At 37.6% G+C, this 24,224-nt stretch overlaps 1 protein-coding gene across 2 annotated transcripts; it reads right to left on the reverse strand.

Annotated features, from left to right (window-relative positions):
* Window positions 1–8,314: 8,314 nt before the first annotated feature.
* Window positions 8,315–23,984, reverse strand: calcrlb (calcitonin receptor-like b). Of its 2 annotated transcripts, none has more exons than XM_081381654.1 (14): window positions 23,794–23,984; window positions 23,455–23,660; window positions 18,453–18,551; window positions 17,860–18,007; window positions 14,926–15,039; window positions 14,704–14,816; window positions 13,970–14,061; window positions 13,749–13,875; window positions 13,482–13,635; window positions 13,304–13,364; window positions 12,582–12,648; window positions 11,295–11,513; window positions 10,976–11,017; window positions 8,315–10,873 (listed from the first exon to the last, which is right to left on the reverse strand). In XM_081381654.1, exons 2-14 carry the CDS (start codon window positions 23,596–23,598, stop codon window positions 10,649–10,651), a joined length of 1,605 nt encoding a protein of 534 aa, XP_081237780.1. In that variant the 5' UTR covers window positions 23,599–23,660; window positions 23,794–23,984; the 3' UTR covers window positions 8,315–10,648. The 2 variants fall into 2 exon arrangements, with proteins under 2 accessions (XP_081237780.1, XP_081237781.1); XM_081381655.1 differs by lacking the exon at window positions 23,794–23,984 and adding an exon at window positions 18,170–18,333 and having other exon boundaries at window positions 23,455–23,512.
* Window positions 23,985–24,224: the final 240 nt, after the last annotated feature.

Consider the following 24,224-nt stretch of genomic DNA (forward strand, 5'->3'; position numbering starts at 1 on the left):
CTTTGACCCATCTATATCACTCAGGTCGATCCCTATCGAGATTGTTCACGCTTTCCTCCTGAGTGGGACTACAAGCTCTCTTAGCACATCCGAATTTGCTGCTGCTGATTTTGCTAAACTGCTCAACAGGTGGACCGTCATTGGATTACGCCACAGAACGCAACAGCAGTTGGATTCAATTGTGTTGAGTGACATTGCAAAAATTCTGAATAGTGTCCGAGCTATTCTGTTTGGACTATCACGTATTAAATTAAGACGGTAGGATCTTTAGTGGCGTCAAGTCAATGTCAGGCTTCACATGTTAAGGCAAGCCGCTAGAAGGGCTAACTATCCTACGTGAACCAGACTAACATGTTGTGACGAGTCTTAGGATTACTTTTTCACTCTTCAGCCATTGTGTCGATGGTCATTACCCCCGCCAAAGGGAATGAGTCGAAGAGCAGGCAGGTTGCATCTTGCCCGTGTCCATCGTCATGTGGAGCAACCATCTTGGGTAGGGATCCTCACCAAATGCAATTATGCGGTGATCGCAGACAAAGTTCTTTTAGGCAAGTCGTGCCACTCGGCCGCCATCTTGGCAACGCCTCCGGGCAGCTTTTCGGACTAACAAGACCAGGCTCCTATTTAAATGAATGGGCAGAGAGTCAGAACTGCACTTTCACTGGTCACTGGGACATAAAAACTGCATGTATAGAAACAGCAGTAAAATATGATAAAAATCGCTGAAAAAGTTTGATGACTTTGCCCCAAAATAAAAGTTTTCCCCCACAGGTTATACTTTTACTACGCATGCGCAAGGGTTCACGACACCAACTTCATTTACGTCTCTATCCAGAATGCCGGTGTTGTGCATATTCAATGTCAATATTGTTCTCCTTTATTTAAATATAAGCAGGTTTGCACTTTATCAGTAATAACAATGTATTGTATAGATCAGTTGTTTTAACTATTCATTAAAATGAATCGGTTCAAAGGAGTCATTAGTTCGCGAATTGGACGTGTCATACGGTTGTGTGATTATCCCAGCAGTTAGGACATGGACATCCCACAAGGTTAGTGTCAACACAGAAAACATTACATCACTGGATAGGTTTTTTCGTTTATTTAGAGAGTAATTTTATGTCAGCTGAATGTGCGGAACGCATTTCAGAGAAAATAAGGTAACATATTTTAGCACAGTTCACACCCAACGGTAATTCAGGGGAAAAAAATCTCCGAATGCTCCAACATGAAACTTTGGTCTTCCGACCTTTCACCATCATGTCGTTTTATTTTGATTAATATGCGTGCGGGAGAGAGAGCAGGACAGCGCTTAATTTGGAGACAGTGAAGTCTTGTTTACACTTTCGCCTGTCTTCGGAAAGAGAGAGAGAGAGTGCGCGCGCGCAACCGGGGCTCTCTCTCTCTGCTTGTCCTTTCCATATGGTTCTTTCAGTTAAATATGCGCCCTGTCACTGATCATGCACACACAACAACTCGCTGTCCCCAAATCGTCTCCGCTGTTGCAAAACCTCAACTGTGCGCATGCGTCAGTGGAACCAGACGATAGGTTTAAATGTTTCCCGGCTTGACTGTTAAAAGCAGATGATTGGCTATCCAGCGGGAGGGGCGGGACATGTGCATACAACCGCCATCTTTGCCATTACGGGTTTTCCTTATATAGTTCTATTGAGGATTGAGGAAGTGGCATGTATCTTATATAAATTGTCTCTGTCGCAGTCCTATTGCAGTCTTCACGAAAGCCACGGAGGGGGCCTTTGTTCCGATGAGAGAACAAGGCGTTCGCATCCTCAACTATCTTGACGACTGCCTCATACTAGCACACTCTTGAGATCAGTTGCTCAGGCACCTCAGCCAGTTGGGTCTTCAGGTTCTCTGGAAAAAGAGCAAACTCTCCCCCGTGCAGTGGATCTCTTTTCTCGTATTGGAGTTGGATTCGGTCACACAGACAGCGCGCCTCACAGAGGAACGTGCTCAGTCGGTGCTGATCTGCTTGAACACGTTCAAAGGAAGCTCAGAGGAATGGGCCAGGGAGGGAAGTGGGTGCCCTGGAGGAGACAGACCCAGCCCTGTCTTTGCTCCGTCCTGTCCATACTCTGCGTCTGTACGTGGACAGAACTCAAAGTCTCAGGACCTCAGACCAGCTCTTTGTCTGTTACGGAGGCCAGCAGAAGGGAAAGGCTGTCTCCAAGCAGAGGATGGCCCACTGGATAGTGGATGCCATCGCCTTGGCTTACCAAGCACAAGGCGTGTCCTGCCCGCTCAGGTTGCATGCTCACTCCATGAGAGGCGTTGCATCCTAAATGGAAGCCCGTGTCTTTTCCTTGGGCTAAGTCACACAGTATTCATATGCAGTACTACCTTTGGGTTAGTCCATATGTATATCTCCACATAACTCCTTCGGGGAAGAATCTGGGTTCCGCAGCGTTCTCCTTCCTAACAGAAGGGCACGCTTTCCCAGTGTTATCCAATAATCTTCCTGTATGGGTTATCACGGAACAACAGTGACAGATATACTCTGTGTAAGCCCTTTCCTATCGTCCTTCCAGGCAAGAAGGGGCAAGAGGCTTGCACAGGGCGCTAGATGGGGTCAGCAGCTGTGACCCTTTGGTAGGGATACCTATTCGTCGGTCTTGACGTGGGGTCGACTGACCGAATGAAGAGGAACGTCTAGGTTACATATGGTAACCTTCGTTCCCTGAAGGAGGGAACGGAGATGCCACATTCCGTCGCCACATCTGCTGCTGTCCGCTGGGGCACCCAGCTTATCGGCTTGGCTCCTCAACAAAAAACTGAATTGCAATCACACCTGCTGCTCATTATTTACCCGTGCTGTGTGGCTGAACAGCTGATGCAAATGATTGCATGCCAATGTGCATTGGCTTGTTTAGTTTCACTCGAAGTAGATTGGCCTCTCTAGCAAGATTTTCTATTCGTCGGTCTTGACGTGGCGTCTCTTTTCCCTCCTTCAGGGAACGAGGGTTACCATATGTAACCTAGACGATTTCGTAATAGTGGTATTGCATGGGTTGTAATTTTTAGATTAAAGGTGCAAAATTTCTGACCTGATTCATATTTGTTACATTTTTTACATCCCAAAAACCAACTGTTTTAACAGGGATGTGAGGACTTTTCATCCTTTCATCAATTGTATAAACATTTGTTTTGGCCAAAAAAACAAACAAAAAAATACATTTAATAAATAAATTCTATAAAATTAAAACTTTGAAAAACATATGACAGTTTGTCCCAATTTAATATGGTTTTCAACTATAAATTCATTTGTGTTATTGGACTTACAGAGATAAAGCCCAATAAATTTCCCTGGTCTTCCATATGTTATACAGTTAAAGTAATTAGATATTTACTGTACTCTGGTAATTAAGTTGTAATTTAAATGAACTTTTCAACCTCAAATACTCCTATGTATGCCTTTATGTTGGGTTATTAAATGTAATATCTTTCAGGCGTCAATTTGTCTTTTTTTTTTTTAACAAAATGTGTTACTTTACCTTAGCAAGGATATAAAGATGAAATCAATGAGTGAATCATGTTCAAGGTTCATGGGAAATGCTCAGTGCTTCAGTGCACGGACCATAAATTAATTAATTAATACTGAGAATCTAGCAGGAAACTTGAACACTTTTAAATCCTCTTAACCGAACAATGAGTTGGGTGCTTAGTAATCAGTGTTCTTTGAAAACAGAGCAGACTGCCAGTAAGTACACACAATCAGAGGAAGATTGCTTATCAAACTTTGTTGCTTATTTTTGATGAGCTTCAGATATCACCTTCATCCTTACAATTGCTCAGTCATTAATAAACAGTGAGTAGTATGAACATAAAGGGTATTTCAGAATGTGTCGCTGTTATAGTTTTTATGAATTTAGAGCTTAAGCAGTATGATCCTGTTATCCAGACCAGCGAGAATTGACACAAGTATTGGTCATGAAAAAATTAATGAGTAATTTAAAAATTACAGTGAAACTATAACTAAAAATACAAAAAATAAAAACAAACCATCTCACATATTAAATTTCATGGAATTAGGTAACGTAGCTACTGACGGACTGTGCTGGGGTGCGTTTCCCGAAAGCATCGTTGGCCAACTATGGTCGCAAGTTCCGTCGTTACCAATAGAGTTCAATGGACATTGCGATGAACTTGCGACCATAGTTGGCCAACGATGCTTTCGGGAAACGCACCCCTGGATTGTTATGACGATGGTGAATGATTGTAGCCTAGAAATCTAGACGCACCCTAGCGGCAGCAAAATGTATTTCGCAGCCAGGGTAGTCTAGCAACTCTCAATAAACCTTCTCGCTGCAAAAACCCAGATTGGGTCAGGCCAATCACGTTGTGTATAGAGTAGGCGGGGGCGGGCTTAACATACACGACAGAGTTGCGACGGTTACCTGGCTGCTGCTACTTGAAAACAAAGAATGGCGGCTGCTGATGGAGAACAACGGTCTTTCGAATCGGCTTTGGCCGCGACTCTGGAGGACTTTGGAGTTAAGTTTTTCTTTGAGAAAAGAGCAAAGAACGGCACTTAAGTCATTCTTAAAAAAAGGAAGATGTGTTCGTCGTTTTGCCAGCCAGATATGGCAAAAGTTGAATCTATCAACTAAGCTCCGCTGTTGGGAAAACGCTCTGGTTGGTTGAAGCGCTGTCCTATTGCGTGCAGAGGGAATTTGAAAGACAGCCGTTTATCCCGCCCCTCGGATTGAGCCGTGGCTATGGTGAGTTTCCAGACCTAACATCTTGATGTAGGTCTGGCTTGCCAGGCTAGAATGATTGTGGTTTTAACAAAGAATTTTCTAGTATTTGGATCACAATATTTGGAAGGCTCTCACAATGAGAACATTGCAATAAAGCAATAAATCATTTTCACAAGCTCTCAATAAACAAATATTATATGACATCACCAGCATAAACTAAACACGTGCTAAATAAAGACAAAGCCACCAGACAAACTTGATAATGTGCTGTTCATTGCTTTTTTTACCTCTCTAAACTGTTCTGAATTCTTACAGCCAATTCACAAATTCTTTTAGATTATCAAAATTATTTGTCTTCATTTGGGTTAAATGTCTATGACTGTTGGCCCAGTGAAACCAGAGTGTTCTCGAAGAGTCAGAGAAGTCTGTGAATGCGGGATGGGTGCAGAAGTTCAAGCAGAAACAATTATAGAAAAGGGAAGTGATGCAGTCCTCTGCCAAAAGAGTTGATTAAAGAATGGAAAAGAACAGCTTCTCTGTCCTGAGAAGCTGTTCTTTTCCATTCTTTAATCAACTCTTATTGAATAGATTACAAACACTATAATTTGTAGTGGACTAGTGGATTTTTACACTATAATTTTGCACTAGAGCTATCTAACTATTAAAAGAAACATTTTTAGTCCTCTAAGACATGTTTGAAACAAAAGCTGCTCTAGATGTTAGATTGTGGTCACATTAGCAAAATGCCCATTGTCTACTTTCAATAGCTTAGTGATTTATGAAGCACAGCTCACACAGAAGTCACTTTCAAGCAAAACAGCTTTCTGTTGGTCAACACAGTGAATTCGAGTTGAAAAAGACTTGATGTGGAGGCAAAGAACCGCCCGACGTGAATAAAAAATTACTTTAACTGCTTATACCATTGTCATTTTTCTGCATTGACAACTTAAAGCTGTTAAGGCTAAAAAGGACGGTTTTCAGGTACGGCTTGTTAGATAGCATTCTGCCCGCTTTGAATCAGAACACAGAGATAAAGTAGTGCGTAAGATTACATTTATTTTAATGATTGAATTATAGGATCTATTTTAATTAATTATCAAGTGAGAGAGATGAGAGATGCAGGTGTGAATTACCTGTCTGTTCTCTCTCTATTAAAAAACGAATCTGTGAGTTGAATTACTTCAAAACAAGCGATGTTACCCCCTCGTTGCTGAGAAATATAATGTAGCGATTAAGTCGCAAAGCTATTTTATTACTAAAAGTCACAGTTTGTGTGCTCCTGAATGTTTCTGTGCGTGTGCAGCATGATTTTAGAGTGACATGTGTGTGTGCTTCAATGAAAACAGCGAGAGTGAAGTATGCATCTGTGTGCATTCAGTGCATTAATAGAATGGTGATTAAACTGACTTGGAAATACCTGAGCATTAAATGGTTTTATTGCACATCTTCCAGTCAATCAGAATTGTATATTCAGACTGACCATGGTATTGTGGCATCGTGCACTTCCATAGAAGAAGTACAGGAGACAAAGATTCAGTTCACACACACCCCAAAAGGTAATTGTTTATTCACTGATTGTTTACAACCTGAAACACAGGTATCAGGAGGCGTCTTAACTCCCCCCTCCCTTCTCTCCCTCTCTCTAGGCACGCACCTTGCCCCTCCCCCTAACTATCTCGGTGCAACAAAAAAGAGCTATGAAGATTTCATTTGAATCATCAGGGCGGCACCAGGTCTCTCGCATCTTTACAGTTAACTTGCAAGATCCTCAGACTGGGTTTAATAAGAGCGATTCATCTCAAGTGGCGGATGCTCTGTCCAGGGATCTGCTACATTTGGGGGAATGGAGGCTTTGAACGGATGTAGTGCAGCTGAAGGCAGCGATACGACAAGAAAGAGGTGGATCTGTTTGTGTCAGAACTGACCACTTATTGCTGCTGGTGGTTTGCGAGGACCGAGACGTCCAGCCCACTGGAATAGGATGCATTAACCCTTTGCTATGGGAGACATTACACCAAATGTTCCTTTTCAAATATAGGGTACATTTAGTAGCACCTCGATGGCCAGCCAGGCCATGGTTTCCTCTTCTTCTGAATCTTTTGCAGGGCCAACCATGGCAGCCTCTCATCAGAAGGGATCTCCTCTCTCAGCTGAACGAATGCCAAATTTGGCATCTGGATCCGGCTCGTCTAAAGCTTTGGGTCACGACATTTGGGTGCACTGTTAGTGGATTGTGAACTAGCAGTAATCAACACCATTGGCAATGCCAGGGCACACCAGCTTTATGCTGCTTGCTGGAGGATTTTTTCTTCTTGGTGTGAGGATCGAGGAATTGATCCAGTTCACTGTACTGTACCGAAAATACTGAGTTTCCTACAACATCTACAAAGTGCCTTCTAACTTAAAAGTGTATGTTGCTACTATATCTGCTCATCATGCTCCAGTTGATGGTTCTTCTTTGCGATATCATAACTTTGTTGGTAGTTTTTTGAAGGCAGCAAGGAATTGGAAACCTGTTTTTTTTTTACTCCTGTGTGGGACTTGTACTTTAATTCAATTTTGTGCACTACCATTTGAACCATTGGGTGTCCCTGTAAGTGGCGTTTCTTCTGGCTGTTGCTTCCGCTAAACATGTCGGTGAACTTCATGCCCTGTCAGTTAGTGAGTCATGCTTGCGCTGGTTACCGGAGTATTCAGGGGTCGTTCTTTGAACTAATTCGGCCTTTCTTCCCAAGGTCTTATTACCACAATTTGTGAGTCCATTAATCTGGCTGCCTTCCAACTGCCCTCTTCCCACTCTAATATCGATGGGAGAGTTAATCTTTCTGCCCTGTACATGCTTTAAAGTTCTACATTGAATCTACTGCTACTTTTAGACACAAGGATCAATTATTTGTCTGGTAGGGTCATGTGCGTAAAGTTGCACATTAGTGCTCCACATTATTAAGCAGGGTTTTCACTGTAATTTTGAAGATGATATTTTAACTTTGCCCTCAATGATTCATTTAAAATGAATCATTCACAAGTGAAAACATATTTTTAACTATTCTCTTGGGTTGGAAATGGTTTGAGGCCCATTGCCTGCACTTGCTTCAGGTCCTTATGCATGCAATTCCTCTGCTGAGAGTAGAGCTGATGACAAGGGAGGGCCCTTCCCCCTGAGCCCCTACACCGCATATGGAACCAATGCAAACAATCACAGAACATCAATCTCTGCAAACTTTGATAACTGCAGATTTTACAGAATAACACACACATTTAGAGAGAAAGTGAGCGAGAAGAGAGACCCCATAGTGTGTGGTAGCACCAAATCCGAGGCTTCTTCCTGTGCTGTTCCCCGAGGCAGAGACACATGTCAGCTGCACACTGTTTACTTCAGCAACTTTTTTTTCCACAGTGTGTGTGCATGCTGGTATGTGTGTATCAGTGAGGAAGTTACACATCCTGTTGGAGCAGTCACATATCCCTTTGTGAAGTGACCTCCAACAGTATCTTTAGTAATCTGCTGCCTTTAACAGAACACATTTAAAAACAGTACTCCAGTGGGAAATGCGCTAACTGCTATAATATCAAAGATTTACTTCAATAATATCTTTCACATGTGTTTATTATGACTGAAAAGCAGCTTTTCATAATTCTCTTATGTAAATGAATATGATTATTTATATAGGAAGTTGGAGAATAAACAGGAACAGAGCTGACTGACATAATCTAAATTTATCCAGTTATAGTAACTGACTACAGCAACAAGTGGACATTCATGCTGATCTATTCAGCAGGATACCTGAATTTAACCGCTTATACTTTCATCAGAGTACATCTACAGTGACACAATGTTTTCAACATTCTTTTCAAAACAGTGATCAAAGAAGTACGTTTTTACAGATTTATACGTCTGAAATGTTCCAGGTGTCATTATGACTAACCAATAATATCATATCAGTTTTTTTGACAGTTCTACTGTAAAACATCAGATTCAAACAAACGGTCTTGAACTGAACCTTTTTAATGTCTGAAAAGAAAGGAAAGCCCTACTGAAGCTTTAAATATTTTGGTAACACGTTACAATAAGATTTCTTTTGTTAACATTAGTTAATTAGTATGAACAAACAATGAACAATACTTCCCCAGCTAACAAAAATATGTTCCCATTAAGTTATGAAAATATTATTTCGGGATGTTCTCTGATCATTTAAAACAGACAGTTGTTTTAAAACTTTTTTTCCTTGGTTATGTGAACATTAAGAAAACATTCTTCAAACATTATGTTACAAATGTTACTTTTGAATCTTCTCTGAACATTATAAAACAATTAAGACAATCTAAAAGGTTAGACAAACGTCCAACTAAAACATCAGGGGGGATATGCTCCATGACCAATGTATAAATAATGTTTTTGTGCTAACATTTTGAGAACATTATTAAAGACCAAATAACTTTGTACAAACATTCTATTAACATTTACTGGAAGAACATTTGTTCATAACTTTGAGACAACCTTGCCAGAACGTTATCTAAAGTTCTGATAACGGTTAACTGGTCTAAAGCATTTGTTAATCTTAGTTAATGTTAATTTCAACATTTATTACAATTTATCGGTTAACAATAGTTATGCACTGTGAACTTACATGAACAAACAATGAATTGTATAAATGATGTAAAAAAAAGATTTCACTCATTCTTAGTCCATGTTAACTAATGCAATAACTAATGTTAATGACTGGGACCTTATTGTAATGTTTTTCCAATATTTCTATACACGAAGTACAACCATGCAAACATGCATAAGACACAGATGTAGAAATGCATTTACACCTCAAAATAGGAATGTTTATTTATCCAGCATGTGCACATAACATATTTTAAGAAACAACAGTTGAAAAAGCGCCAAACGCATCTGTATGTTCCAGACATAGAGACACTTAGAGACCTCATCTGTTTGTAGATCTGCAGATCTCCAAATACTGTAAACCCACAAGTGCTAAAGTAACTTGGCCTTGAAGAACAAGACTCACCTACACCAAGATTCATATGAACTACAGATAAATTAGTTAAGAAAGATGTTTAGATGAATCAAAAGTGAATAAGATAACCCTGCTGAAAGGACGTGTCAGGCCAGCAGGAACTGACATGCTAGTCCAGACTGGTTTATCCTAATCTATCCAAGATCTGAAAATGTATGTTTACAATGACTCTAGATTTTAATGACAGTAACTCTATTTTGTTTTGGTTTCTTTAATCAAATATTATATATATATACATATTCAAACTCAGTACTCCTAAGAGACAACAAAACATTTAGCATATATAGAATATATTGTCAATATTGCCCTGTATGTGGATTAAAATTTCACATAAAATTAATCTCATAACTGATAACAAGATGAAGTTCAGGATGAACAAAAAGAGCAGGACGAGGTCATCATTATCTTCTGGAATCACATCCTAGTGATTTTGTGTCTTCCACTGTTTATTCCGTTCTTGTACTAGAGATTCTTTGAGCCAGAATAATCCATAGATCCATATATGTGACAACCATCATCCAATGAATCAGGGTGGCTCAACCTTCAATTAATCAACACAGTGCCATACAGAATAAAGCTTCATTAACGTATGTTCTTCAGGTCATAGAATATCCAACTTGACCTCCATTTCAATCAAAGAAATCAGAAAGACTGACCATGTGTGAGGTTCTCCATAGTGTTTCACTGGATCACCGTGGAAAATGTTCACGTGACTTTAATATTCCAAATAAAATACAGTATTTTCTCCAGTTCCCACCCATAAACTAGAGATCAATGAAGCCTGTAGGGAAAAAGGAAAGGCGTCTTGGGGTTTACAGTCCAAAGTGTCCCGATATTTGTCCAGTAGGCACACATCTCAGTCAGTGGTGCTGTCCATGAGGCTGTTCTCCCAGAAGTCAGAGTTTCTCACATGTACAGGTTGTCTGATCGGAGAATGGTGGTCTCCAGATTGTGAAAACTCTTGCCGTTTAGAGTCTCCATGTGGCTGTCGATGCTGTAACATCTATGGACTTCTGTCATGGAGGAGGCCGTGTAGGATGCGGAACGCAGGTGGTCTGTGATCGGAAATGTGCTGCCAAACTGCATGCGGTAGCGGTACTGGCTCCAGTGCCTTCGCAAAACACCTTGCACCTAAACAAATAAAAGAGAGGAATATATTAAGTATAATGCCAAATATCTTTATGCTTTAAGGAAAACATTGCATTGAAATTGTAGGGGGGGAAAACGGCTTACCTCGCTATTGAAAAAGCAAAATATAGTGGCAACCAAAAGGCCCTGTGGGGGAAAAAAAATATATTTTATAGTCCTCAGTTACAGAATATTTCTAGCGTAAACCAATGTGTATGAGTTCCACTTAAAGATAAAATGAACAGAATAATTATTAATGTATTAATTAATAAATAACAAGGTAAAGGTATCACTTTTTACACAGAAACAAATACATTTAGATTAGATTAATTAATGTATAAAAATATAGTTAAAGGCACCAATACGTTATTAACTGATAAATCATTTTAAATTTGATCCCTTGCCTGATGTCGACAACACCTACCTGGTAATGCATAAGTATGTTCATTGTGTGCATAAATATCTCGGAGGCGAGCCGTCCGTTGGGTTTGTAGGGCAGCAGTAAATACTGAATGCCCAGCAGAGGTACAAGGATTAAAGTGGCCCTGACGGCCCTCATGTACAGACTGGATTCAGCCTGGTGGGTCACCTTCAGCTTTGTGATCAACACTCTCACAATGTTTAAAAGGAAGAAGAGGTTAACCTAAGGACAACAAGCAGAGAAAAAAGCAACTATGAGGAGAGAGAAACATAATTGCAGTACCTCAAAAAGTATTTTGGCCACACTGTACATTCTATCATGAATTCAAAGCAGAATTCTAAAGTTTGGATTATGTTATAGTCTTTCATAATAACTGTAAATTGTCATATAAAGAGCCAAAGATCTAAAAAACATGTGCCAGAGAAACAGGCGCATTCATCTTTAGAATTCTGTGTTTGAACTTCCATTTGGTGGTAGCTCAAGAGTAATTAGCTGGTGAAGTGGATTTACTTATTGTAGAGTTAACGAAAGTTTCATGAGCGGTGTAATGTTTGAAGCGGATGTCATAACAATTGTCAAGTAGACCTGGAATATTTAAAAACGAGCGGTTTATAAGGTCTATAAGCACATTGAACACATTTTATCAGTGGTCAGAAACTTGTAAATAACTCATGAAAGAATAAAGTTACGTTGAAACCAAGCACACCATTGTTTTTCTTGTGACATTACCAATAAGTTTGATGTGTCACATGGCCCTCTTCCTATTGAAAAAACAAAAGTTGCATCCAAGATGGCCGACTTCTAAATGGCCACCATGGTCACCACCCATCTTGAGGAGTTTGCCCCCTCACATATACTAATGTGCCACAAACAGGACTTTAATATCACCAACCATTCCCATGTTATTACGGTGTATCCATATAAATGGCCCACCTTGTATATTCAACATCAAGTACCATTCTGAATGTCTAAATGGCCCTGTAAACAGCAATAACAGTTTATAATGACATAAAATCAGCTTTAAACTGGCAATTCCAGCATTGCAGAAGTCAGTCCAAGCATTTTATGGGCTGTATAATAATATATCACATATGAGCCCAACAAAAACAACAAAGAGAACACGGCACTTTGATTAAAAATGGCCGAATGCCAGAGCTTAAGTTGATTTTTTGAAACAAGATCATGCAGATACACGCACATTGGCAAGGGTGAGTAGAAGATAAACAAGAGAGATAAAGTGTGAGAAAACAAAATAGAGAAAGAACGCAAGAATAAAAAGAAATCACTTACCAACAGGGCTGCACAGATGGGCCCATGAATAATGTAGAGCAGAGAAGTGTTCGAGCTTATCCAACAGCTGTGGACAAAAGTGTGAGAAAAGTTCAGAAAGCAGAACCAATGAAAGCATGAATACTTCATTAAATGTTCAGTGACATCATTGCTATGATTTCACAAGATGTTCTACAGAGCCTCTGCCTGGTCAGTGTATTCCTGACAGAAGATGGGATGGGATGATGGGAAGTCTAGAAAATTCTGCTTTGCCATGACAGGAATAAATTACATTTTTTGTTATTTTATATTGTAATATTATTTCACAGCTTTACTATTTTTTTCCCATCAAATTAAAGCAGCCTTGGTGAGCACAAGAGACTTATTTCAAAAACACCCAAAAATCTAAATTATTCCAAACTTTTGAGCGGTAGTATATATATACACACACACACAGACATACTTATACTGTATATGTAACTTTAAATAACATATGCATTCTATATGATAAAAAAAAAATAGTACTGTTGCTCAGTATAAAACTACAACCACTTACACATAAAGGGGGAGTGATGCTTCCTCAAAAGAAATGTTAAAGGGATAGTTCACCCAAAAAAAGCAAATGATGATAGAATGTTCATTTTTGGGTGAACTAGCCCTTTAATGGAATCACTATGGAACCAGAATCATTAAGCAAGATCAGAATTGTACATTTCTTGTCATGTCTTTTGGATTTAACTCACCTGTCATTGTAGTAATAACTTCGGGACACTGCATGTATAAGTGCAGGTATTAACGGGAAGCCTGGAAAACATTTGAAAAGGATACAATTATTGAAAATGTTAATGAAACAGCAACATTGATCAAACAGAAATCCAGTTTATTTTGGTGCATTTTGGGAAGTTGATTAAAGAAACATACCCCATCCTAGAAGGTAATACCACATGAGTTGCTGTTTCTCAGCAAACACTGCCACCACAATGAGGGTGTGTAGGTAGATCCCTTCACACAACATCCAGAAATAGTTACAGCCCAGGAGATAATGATGAATAAACACGGACAGTTTACAGCTCACCTGGGAGAAAACACATCAATATGTGTTAATATGACCCTGTTCACTTTCTTGATACACGTTCCTGGTCATATTGTACATGACATGAAAGCCCACTATTCAATTTGTACACTTACTGGATTTGCTTGGGTTAATTCTTGGTTGTTTGCAACACAAGTGAAAACGATGATGGTTATAACCGAGTTCAGCACAAAGGAGAAGAAGAGATTCTTGTGTAGAGTTATCCTTTGGCAACTTAAGCTCCTGAGTGGGAAAAAAACAGCAAACTATATTAGACCGGGTGAAAAGGGAGGGACGTTTTTATGATATGGCAATAAGATTTTTTCATGTGACTTACTTAAAATAGAAAAATATCCCCAGGGAAGTAAACAAAGATATCAGCGACAATCCATGACCAATCAAAACCAAATAGTAAAGATTAAATGCTGTCTAAAAAAAAAAAAGAAAAAGAAAAGAAAAGTTATATATACAAAATTTACCATTCAATATGAGCAAGAGAAAAAAAAAACCCTACCAGTCAAAAGTGAAAATTCAGCTTTGACATTTTTAAATATGACCGTTATTTTAGATTGTAATAATATTTCACAGTATTACTGTTTTTTGTTTTGTTTTGTTTTTATCAAATAAATGCAGCCTTGGTGAGCATAAGAGACTTCTTTCAAAAACACACAAAAAATCTGAAGACTTGTAACACTTTACACGGATATCCATGGAATCCGAGAGTTTGACAACGACAAGTCAGTATTCCACACTTTTAGTGACAGATACATGAGGTATTGACTCTTTTTAAGCATTACAAATAAAAGAAAGAACAAAATTATAATCAACAGGTAGAGCAGACTTATCGTCAACCACTTTTCCCTGCACACACATTCATATTTTAATAATATTTCACAATATTGCTGTTTTTGCTGTTCTCTAATCGAATAAATAGCTTTGTTGAGGAAAAGAGACAAAACAAAATCTGAATTATTCCAAACTTTTGACCGGTAGTGTGTGTAAAGCAGAAGTGTGTGAATTATGAAGATAGAACGGACAACTGGGGTCTCCAGAACACAATGTAAAGCTCACCCTTTTGTGATCATTAGACTTGTGCTTACAGTCTGTGTAATTCGTCCATGTTTTGTTACTCTCTGGGTGAATGAACCAATGGCCTGATTCAGTACAAATCTTCGTCGCCATTTCTGTTAAAGAACAATTTGTTAATCAGTTAGTCAGGCTTTGAATAACACGTTTATGTATAAGAAGTAACCTTTATTCAACGGCAAGATAAAAGTCTTACGTGGGACTCACCTGAGGTATCAAAGTCAGTATAGTAGCCTGGACAGTGCTGGGCTGAAGTGAATCCTGCGTTCATATCCTCCCAGCACAGCCATCCATCCCAAGTCCGTTTACACATAGAACCATCTGCAATAGAGTCATTTGCAGTTATTAATAAATTCATAGTTGGAATCTAAATCATGTAGTATTGGTTTTAAGACTTCTTAAAGTCACCATGAAATCAAGATTGACAAATCTTATTTTTATTGCAGTTTTTTAATTTTATTAAAAAAAAATGTTTGCCCTTAATCGTATTCCTTAATCAAAATAGCTTCCCCTCCCTCTTGCAGCGACATTATTGCATCTTCTCTGATAATGTGTTTACTGGTGTGAAGGTGGGACAACCTGTCACTCACATGACATCACAGCAATAGCAAACCACAACCATCCAATCATTTCCTAGTGGACAAAATCAAGTCCCGCCCCACATTGTTTGAGAAGCTGTTTCATATGTGTCACAATAGGGAAGAAAACACTAATCACAACTTCCGTTTCATGCCGACTTTAAGACCACATAAAATATCTTGGCAGGGTCTTAGTATTTGGTGTCTGGTTCTTGTCTTCTCAAACAAGACTGCAGTAGAATAAAAAAATAAATAAAAAAAGACTACACAGACAATAAAAAAACCCAATAATATCAATAATACATGTATCTTTCTAGTGAGTTTTTTCACATGGAACGAAGCTAAATGCACAATAAAAATGTATTAAAATGTTTCTATTATAATATTAGGTTAAAAAAAGAAATGTGTCAAGAAAAGATACACTGTAAACTTAACACAAAGTAAAACTATTTTACAGATAATAGTTTAATCATTTGTTTTGGCTTAGTACAGTGATGATATAAATGACTGTGATTGAATTTTGCGGGGGGAAAAACGGTGCGAAAAAGAAGGTGCCATTTTTTTACACACAAAATCTATATGTGCCATTATATTTTAGGAAGGTCTTTCCGTTCCAACTAGATCATCAGTTTTCGGGGTCCTTGCCAAAAAGCTTTTACCATCTGTCATGGAACATCCTCCTCCCCTTGTGTCAAGCTTCATCTGTCGTCCTTCAACTGTAACTTGTGTCTCATACACAGCAATGAACCACAGAATGTTTCCATTCAATCATCCTTTCACATAAGAGCTTTCCCGTAATTTTCAGGATGATGTGACAAAACATCATGCGGTTTCGGTCCCCTAATGTTCTTACGAGCATCCAATTCAGAGATAAAATAAACCTCCCTTTTTCAGTGGAATTCCACAACTGCCATGACTAGCAGGCCTTTGCTAAACAACAAACCCAAAGTACAATGGCAAAAGTCTTGATAAAAAAATCATTATAAAAACCAAACTGTTAGATAGACAAAACCTGCATAAACGCTTTCAAACGTCTTGTTTAAAAGGTTAAATGGGCTTAACTTAAAGATGCTGATCTGAGATTCTGAATATTGTTCTAGATCCAACAAACGTTATGTCTGAGCATAGGTTATAGCCATTGCTTATACGACAATTCACCATGACGTCACAACAGTAATAGACGTTCTTCCGGGTGGCAAAAGCCGAAGCGTTCCTATGACAACGCTAGTAAATTGCTTGGAAAGGAGGCCCACCGTCGACAGTAAAAATGTAATAAAAATAAAAAATGTAATTCAATATAATGCATTTTTTATCATAATAACAACTGTGTTTAATGATATAAGTAAAAAATATAATAAATATGTAATATAGTAGGCCTACACATAATTAGCAAAATACTCTCTATAGCTCTTTTTTCTAGCCAAAATAACGTGCTATATAGCCTATCATGGTCATTAAATGGCTTTCCTGAGGTAAATGTTACGTGACAATTGTTCTCCAGCTGTTATATCGACCTTTGCGCGGTTGAAAAACACTGATTGGTCGATATTATGTATGAGGAATATACATTTAGGTAAGTTGCGTGAGAAAATGGATGTAGTGAGAGCGTGTGAAAAGTGACAATTGTATGAGGCGCCACGTAGGATTTAAATCAAACTTCGCTTATCAATACATACATAACACAATTATAAATTACTCGCATACATTTATTGGATGTTCAAAATACATATATGAAAGACTCGTGCACACTAATATGAAATCCATACCAATACATATTATGTTAGTAATGAATGCTTGTGAATAACTTGCATATAGGCTACATATAAACTTGACGCACGCATACACCTATAAATACTTATAAACTTCCATGCATATAAACACTCGTCTCGCACATACACTCGCAGCACGCAGACACACCTATAAACACTCGCACATACAAACTGGATGCGCACAAACATCCATAAAACACTCACGCATACAAAATAAAACGTGGATGCATGCTTTAGTTGTGTAGGCTATGTATGCGAGTATTTATAGGTGTATGCGTGCGTCAAGTTTATATGCAATATTCACAAGTGTATGCATTCATTAGTAACATTGGTATGAATTTAATATTAGTGTGCACGTGTATTTCATATGTATTTTGAACATCCAATAGTATAGCCTACATGTATATGCGGGTAATTTATAGGTGTATATGCACGTGTGTTATATTGATAAGCGAAGTTTGATTTAAATCCTACGTGGCGCCTCATACAATTGCGTGAGTCTCACGGTCAGTCGCTAAACCTCCTCACCCACAGGAAATCAATAAAACCCTACACCTTTTGCTGTATACCTGGCATCGCAACCCCAAACACAACACGTTTTCATCATCGTTTCAAATTTGATCAACAACAATGTTTTTAACTATGTAACTGTTGCAGTTGCCGGCTGGATCTCTTCAGTTAGTCAGTGGAAGCCGCTCGCGTTCTGCCACCCGGAAGTAACTCGGCGCCTATTGTTTACAAACATTCTGAAAAGGCCTATAGTCAAGAATCTTTGTAAAATAAGAACTTCTCACCTGTTCTGTTGTGATTCGTGTCTTTCATAATCTTCTGGAAACATTCAAACTGGGCGTTCAAAATATTGTGGCGAGAGAAGTCTAAATCATGGGGACTCTTTTGTGCCGTACCTCCAGTGTTGTTCTCTGAGAGGACCACCACAAAAAACTGTTGAAAAATATGAAGAAAAGAGATGACAATGACATTAGCTGATGAACAATAGAGAATGGTAGATACATAAACCTTAATTCTTGCATACTCCTGATTCTAATACATTTGTTTTGTTATACTTAAAGGGATTAAAATGAAAAGTTGTCATCATTTACTCACCCTCAAGTTGCTCTTCTGAAGTTCTTTGAACATAAGGAAAGACAATTTGAAGAATGTTGGGAACCAAACAGTTGCTGGTCACCAGGGACATCCACATTATGTTTAAAAAATTACTATGGAAGTCAATGGGGACCAGAAACTGCCCACATTCTTCAAAATATCTTCTTTTGTGTTCAGCACAAGAAAGAAATTAATACAAGTTTAGAACAACTTGAGGGTTCCCTTATAAAATGATATAAACCTGTACATAACGTTTATAAAGCATTGTTTATGACAAACATACCTCAGAGGTTGCCAACAGTAAGAGAAATGAGGTAATCCAGCAACCAAACATGGTTCCACTGTTTGGCTTTTGTGTATCCAAATGATCTGAATGCTTCAGCTGAAAGCAAACAGAGATTATTATACATCCAAAAAATAGAGTTATGGACAGACATTTTGTTAGTAGATTTAGGTTATTTCTAGGGGTGTAACAATATATCGTGTCACAATATATCGCAATACAAAACTGCAACAATATGTATTGTGGATGGTGACAATATGTATTGTGTCTAGTTCACCCAAAATAAAAAATTTGACAAAAATTCAAGTTTTCAGAGTTTTAGTGTCAGTACTACATTAAACCACTATATGTTGAATATAAAGTATAATAATACAATGGGGCAATATTTGTGGCTCCTGATAATGCCAAATGTTACCAGTAAAAAGTGGCCTACATTATTTTAAATGTACTGTATCTAGTCAGTGAAAGAGTGTATCATTTGAGTCACAAGAGTCACCATTGTCCTGTGCATTGGGTTACCAGCACCAAGTTAAAACATATTCAATTCCACTCCAATGTAAAATCAAATTTAGCATTTTAAACAATGGTACATTTTTTTTGTTAAACTTTTACCATACAGTATGTCTTGGAGTATTGCAATAATATCGTATTGTGAGTTCAGTATCGTGATATGTATCGAATCGTGACATGAAGGTATTGTTACACCTCTTAACCAAACAAAGAGTATAGAAGGTGAGCCAAAATAAAAACAAAATTAGAGATTTCCCAAAATAGTTTCTGTTGGTAAATTTTCATTTCCATGAAAACAAGCCATTAGAGCCAGGTGAACTGTTGACCTATTCCGCCTCCCAGGAGTGCAGTAATAGCACTGTTGTTAAATTGGAGAAGGGGGGCAGAAATCAAAGTCTGCTTTACAAAAAAGTTCAGTCCATCAGGAGGCCGATAATCACCACAAAAGGCAAGGCGGCATCATTAAACATACATTACACGGTTCACCATGGCTGTTTTGGCTCGCTCGATACAGATAACATCATAAATCAGCTTCAAAGCTTAGGAAGATCTGTTATAGCCACAATAAAGTTGCTTGCAAACAGAATTTACTATTTTTACATGCTAATATTTTATGACATCCTGGACTACAGTCTGATTATACACAACCCCGGTTTATTCTTTTTATGGTGTTCCATGTGGAACTATCAGAGCATTCCAAAACATCTTTAACATCTGCCTTGATTCTGCTGTTATTTCCTTTTTAAATTAATACCTGTCGGTATGGCCATGGGCAAGGGGCTGAAACGTCATGTGATTCTTTTGTTCGGCCTCCAAACATTTCCTGCTTGGATGAGGACCCGAAACCACATGACTAGACTCATATGTGGAAAATTATCCATTTGGATTTGTCTTTAATCTTGAAAATGAACATGCTTCCCAGAAGTCCAGACAAAGTGAATTAACTCACATGTGGGTTTTTTTTTATAACTTCCATTTGGATAGAAAACATTTCTTGATGCAAAATGGCAATTATCGTTTCTTTTGAAGAAATTTCTGTGCAAGACTTTTTGTCTCACTACTGTAATGATACCAATATATGAATTCATAAATAATACTAAATGTATTATACTGTATATAGAGTTCACCTTGCTTTATCTTTTAATAACATGAAACTGCATTAAATGAAGAAGAATTAATCTGCCCTTTATGATGCACATTAGAGAGATGCCCGTTCTGCTCTGAACTGACAAGTAATAAATAAATAATAGTGTTTTAATTTTCAGTTCACTAATTAATTTGTTATTTGTTCCTGATATGGCAGATCAGATGATGCAACATAATTAAGAGAAAACAAGTTCTTAATAGGGAGAAAGTTTAACCACACTTGAATTATACACTGCAATAAAAAGCAGTGTCTAAGCAGTGTTACCACATAAACTGTGAACAAGTTCTATTAAGTTTGACAACCAAATTTTTTTTTTTTTTTGAACCACATATCTATTACATATCACTTGGTTAGATGTAATCTAATCTAAATGCAGTGACTGCCTGTCATACATTTTTAACTGTGGCTGAAGTCACCAAATGTTTTTGGTGGGACACCGTACGCCTTGTTTTCTGTCCAGAATGAGAGCTATAACAAATTACTCCTCCAGAAATTTGTTTTCTGTAAAATGACTAAGACTTTCTGTCTGAATTAGTAGGTCAGAGTCTGCAGATTACTTCATTCAGAAAACCGCACAAGTCAAGACTGTTGTAGTTCAAAACTTAATGAATGTCTCTATTAAGAGTGTAAACATTGTGATACTTTCAATATTGCTTGATTTGAAAATCCCAGCCAGCTCAACATAATGTTGGCACAAACAATGGCATGAGTTTGGGGCCGGACCTTTCTCCAGTCACCCAGTGTTCGGGAAACCTGTTTGAAAACAGTAGTCAACTGCGTCATTTGTAATCCTAACATCATGGTCACTATTCTTCAGTGTGTGTCCAATTGTTTCTAGTTCAGCCAATTTGGTGCCTGTTCTATTTGCAGAAAATATTTGTCTAAACAATTTAAAATTTAAAAAATCTAGCTATTTAAGTGTTTTTGGGTCATCAGCGTTGACCCTGACAGATCCACTCTCAGTCCTTCATTCCAGATTATCAGGCAGCCATTTAGTGAGAACTACATATTTGTACACTCTTAAAAATTAAGGTTCTTCACTGGCATAAATGGTTCCATAAAGAACCTTTAACATCCATGGAACATTTCCATTGCACAAAATGGTTCTTTGTAGAGGAAAAAGGTTCTTTAGATTATTAAAATGTTCTTTATACTAATAAAACATGGTTCTTTAAAGGTTCTTTGGAACCTGAAATGGTTCTTCAATGGCATTGCTGTGAAAACCCCCTTTTGGAACTTTTTTTTAGAGTGTACTGCGCAAAATTAATTTGTCATTTCACTGGACAGTTTATTTGCACCTACAATCTTGATAAACATATTATTCGTACAAAGATATCAGAGCAGTAACATTGTCTTTCTACACTAAATACATTGAGAACCAAAGCTCAGAAGGAAATGTAAAAGTTATAGTGAGGTTTCTTCATTAACTTCGATCAACATATGTAAAAGGCTGATGACTGCCTGTGGAACTATGAAATAGTAGCAGCATCTATTAAGTGCGCCTTGATAAATAACATTTCTTAAACGGCTGAACGTTCTCTTGACGTTTTCTTTCACAATAAACCGCTGTTCATCTACTTTAAAAATAAAGTGACATGATGAAAGAAATACAAAAACAGACCATAAAACTACATAAAACTTTAAGAGAGGAAAAACAGCTATAAATCTTGTACCATTCAGGTGTTGGCAGTATATGCATAAATCACATGTCATTCCAAAAGGAATGTGAAAATAAAGTGTTCTCCTAGACATTTTGGATGATTGGATGACCCCAGAACTTGGTGAAAAAACAGAGGGCCGAAACATGATAACTTTTTGCCCTTCCTGTAAAGCTAAAGGAGTGGTTTATAGATGTGACATTCCCAGAAACCCCTCTCTCATACCCAAACCCTCGATTCCCTCCCTCACTTTCTCTCTACTGGGCCTGGTCACAAAAAGCCACCCTCCAGACCTTCAATCAGGAAGCACAATGACAGTTAGTTTCAGTTAACTCATGTCCGTTTAGGATACACCCATGAATATAACACACAATTTTTCCACTCTTCACTTATATGAATTGGATTTATCTTAAAGTGACACAGCACAAAGTGTTATTAAGCAGAAATTATGTGTATATTAACTTTGGCTAAATTCAAATAGTCATAATTTGACTAAAATCATTCAGTCATTTCTAAAGAAATGTCAATATAGCTGGAATCTCAAGCCTTTTTAAAAAGGTTTGCCATAAACTTAATTTGCGCATTCCACGTTAACATCATAACAAACAATAAAATCCTTAAAATGTAATGTAAATTGTGTAAGCAGTAAACATTTATATCTATATAACAGTTATACTGTATGTCAAATCTTAATATAAGTCAAAATATTACGAACGGTCAAAACCCTCCAACACAAGTCCAGTGATATGTTAATACACTATTATGATTTTTCTTAAAACTGGTCTTCTTTAAAACTTAAAGTGTGTGCTCACAGTAATTATTTATACTTATTATGTTTTAATCAAGTGTTCGAGATATTCATTATTCAGAACACAGCTACAAACTTTAATTTTCAATTAAAAGACATCAAAGTTAATTAGTGGCCAGCTGATAGGGTTTTATTTTTTTATTTTTTGGTGGCAGATGGTGGCATTTAGGGTGTCATCGGGACTGTAATTCTGACAATTATAGTTTAATAGCAGCAAATAATTGCCCAATTTAAATAAACACACACAGAGACAAAGCTGTCGGTAGTTAATTGTCCAGTCTGGCACAATTAATCAGCATTGGCGATGATAACCTTAAAATGGCCAAATAGGCTATTGATTATTTTGACAGATTAAATGATAAATCATTCTGCCACTACTGTTAGTATTTTGCAAATGGCAGTTTCATTGTTGTATAATGTTTAAATGTTATTGCAAATGTTATCACTCTGAACACTGATGAATGTACAATTTAAACATTTTATTGAAATTAAGATAATTTACCAAACTGTCAGTCTTGACTAGAAAAAGGTGATTTCGTCTAAGCTGGTGGGCTATACCTGAACTTTTCAAGCTTGAAAAGGTTCCTCAATAACAAGCAAATTAATAAACCATGCAATTTAGAGTGATTCACTACCCTAACATCTTGCTGTTAGCGTAATGAATGTAATGAAACACAGTTTAATTAGTTAAAAAAAAATAATTTAAATAAGTTTTCTATTTCAATTCTGAGCAATGGCACATCAGGATGTACTAAAGTTTGCGCAAGTGCGCAATGAGTTTATTTAGAAAACATGAAAAGGGAATAAGCGTCGTAAGAGTAGCCGAAATCTACATGTTGACATGTGTTAATTAATAAATTAATAAATTCTCGCTCTTACCTTGTTTGATCGGTCCTCCGTTGTCCGCTGTGGCAGTGTGTAGTGTGTAGTGTGTACTGGGAGATGTTCTCGGTGATGAGTTGAGGCCCCTGAAGCAGCAAAGGAGTGTGTGTAACGGGTTTCCTGTGACATCACACAGCTCATCTGAGTGTCCCGTTACACTGCAAACGTCGCCAGCTTCGCTGATACAATGTGGAATGTAGTCGCTGAAAATATCAAATATATTCACACACACTGAAAAAAACTATAAAAGAAGTCTAAATAAAAATAAAATTATATATTAAATTAATGAATGAATATGATATAAGAATACATGATCGCGAAATGGATTATGGTTACCTTGTGTCTGTGATTTAATTAAACTACGTTTAATTTAAACGAAAGTAAAAGCTAATGCCACAGAATCTTTTATAACATAGAATATAATAAGTAAACACAAAAGCTAGTGTAAATGGGGGAAAAAATGACACGGGCTATTACAACGCTGCAGCACCTGTGCTGTGCTAATGTTTGTAGCACGATTTGAATGCATTGAGCTGAAGCATGCGATTTGTGGAAATAAACTACTATTATAGCGCCTCCTGGTGTTTTAGACTAGTACAAAATGGCACAAAAATAGCGCACAGCATCGACACCATAATAGTGATATCATAAAAGTGTAACAAAAATATCGAATTTGTCTAGCTATAGCCTTATTCAAAGCAGCACCAACTTTGATTTTTAACAGGAATGAAAGCGAGGCTGTGAGAGTCACAGGCCAACGTCTCTTC

The sequence above is a fragment of the Scardinius erythrophthalmus genome (assembly GCF_964197995.2).
Source record: "Scardinius erythrophthalmus genome assembly, chromosome: 12".
Lineage (NCBI taxonomy): Eukaryota > Metazoa > Chordata > Actinopteri > Cypriniformes > Leuciscidae > Scardinius > Scardinius erythrophthalmus.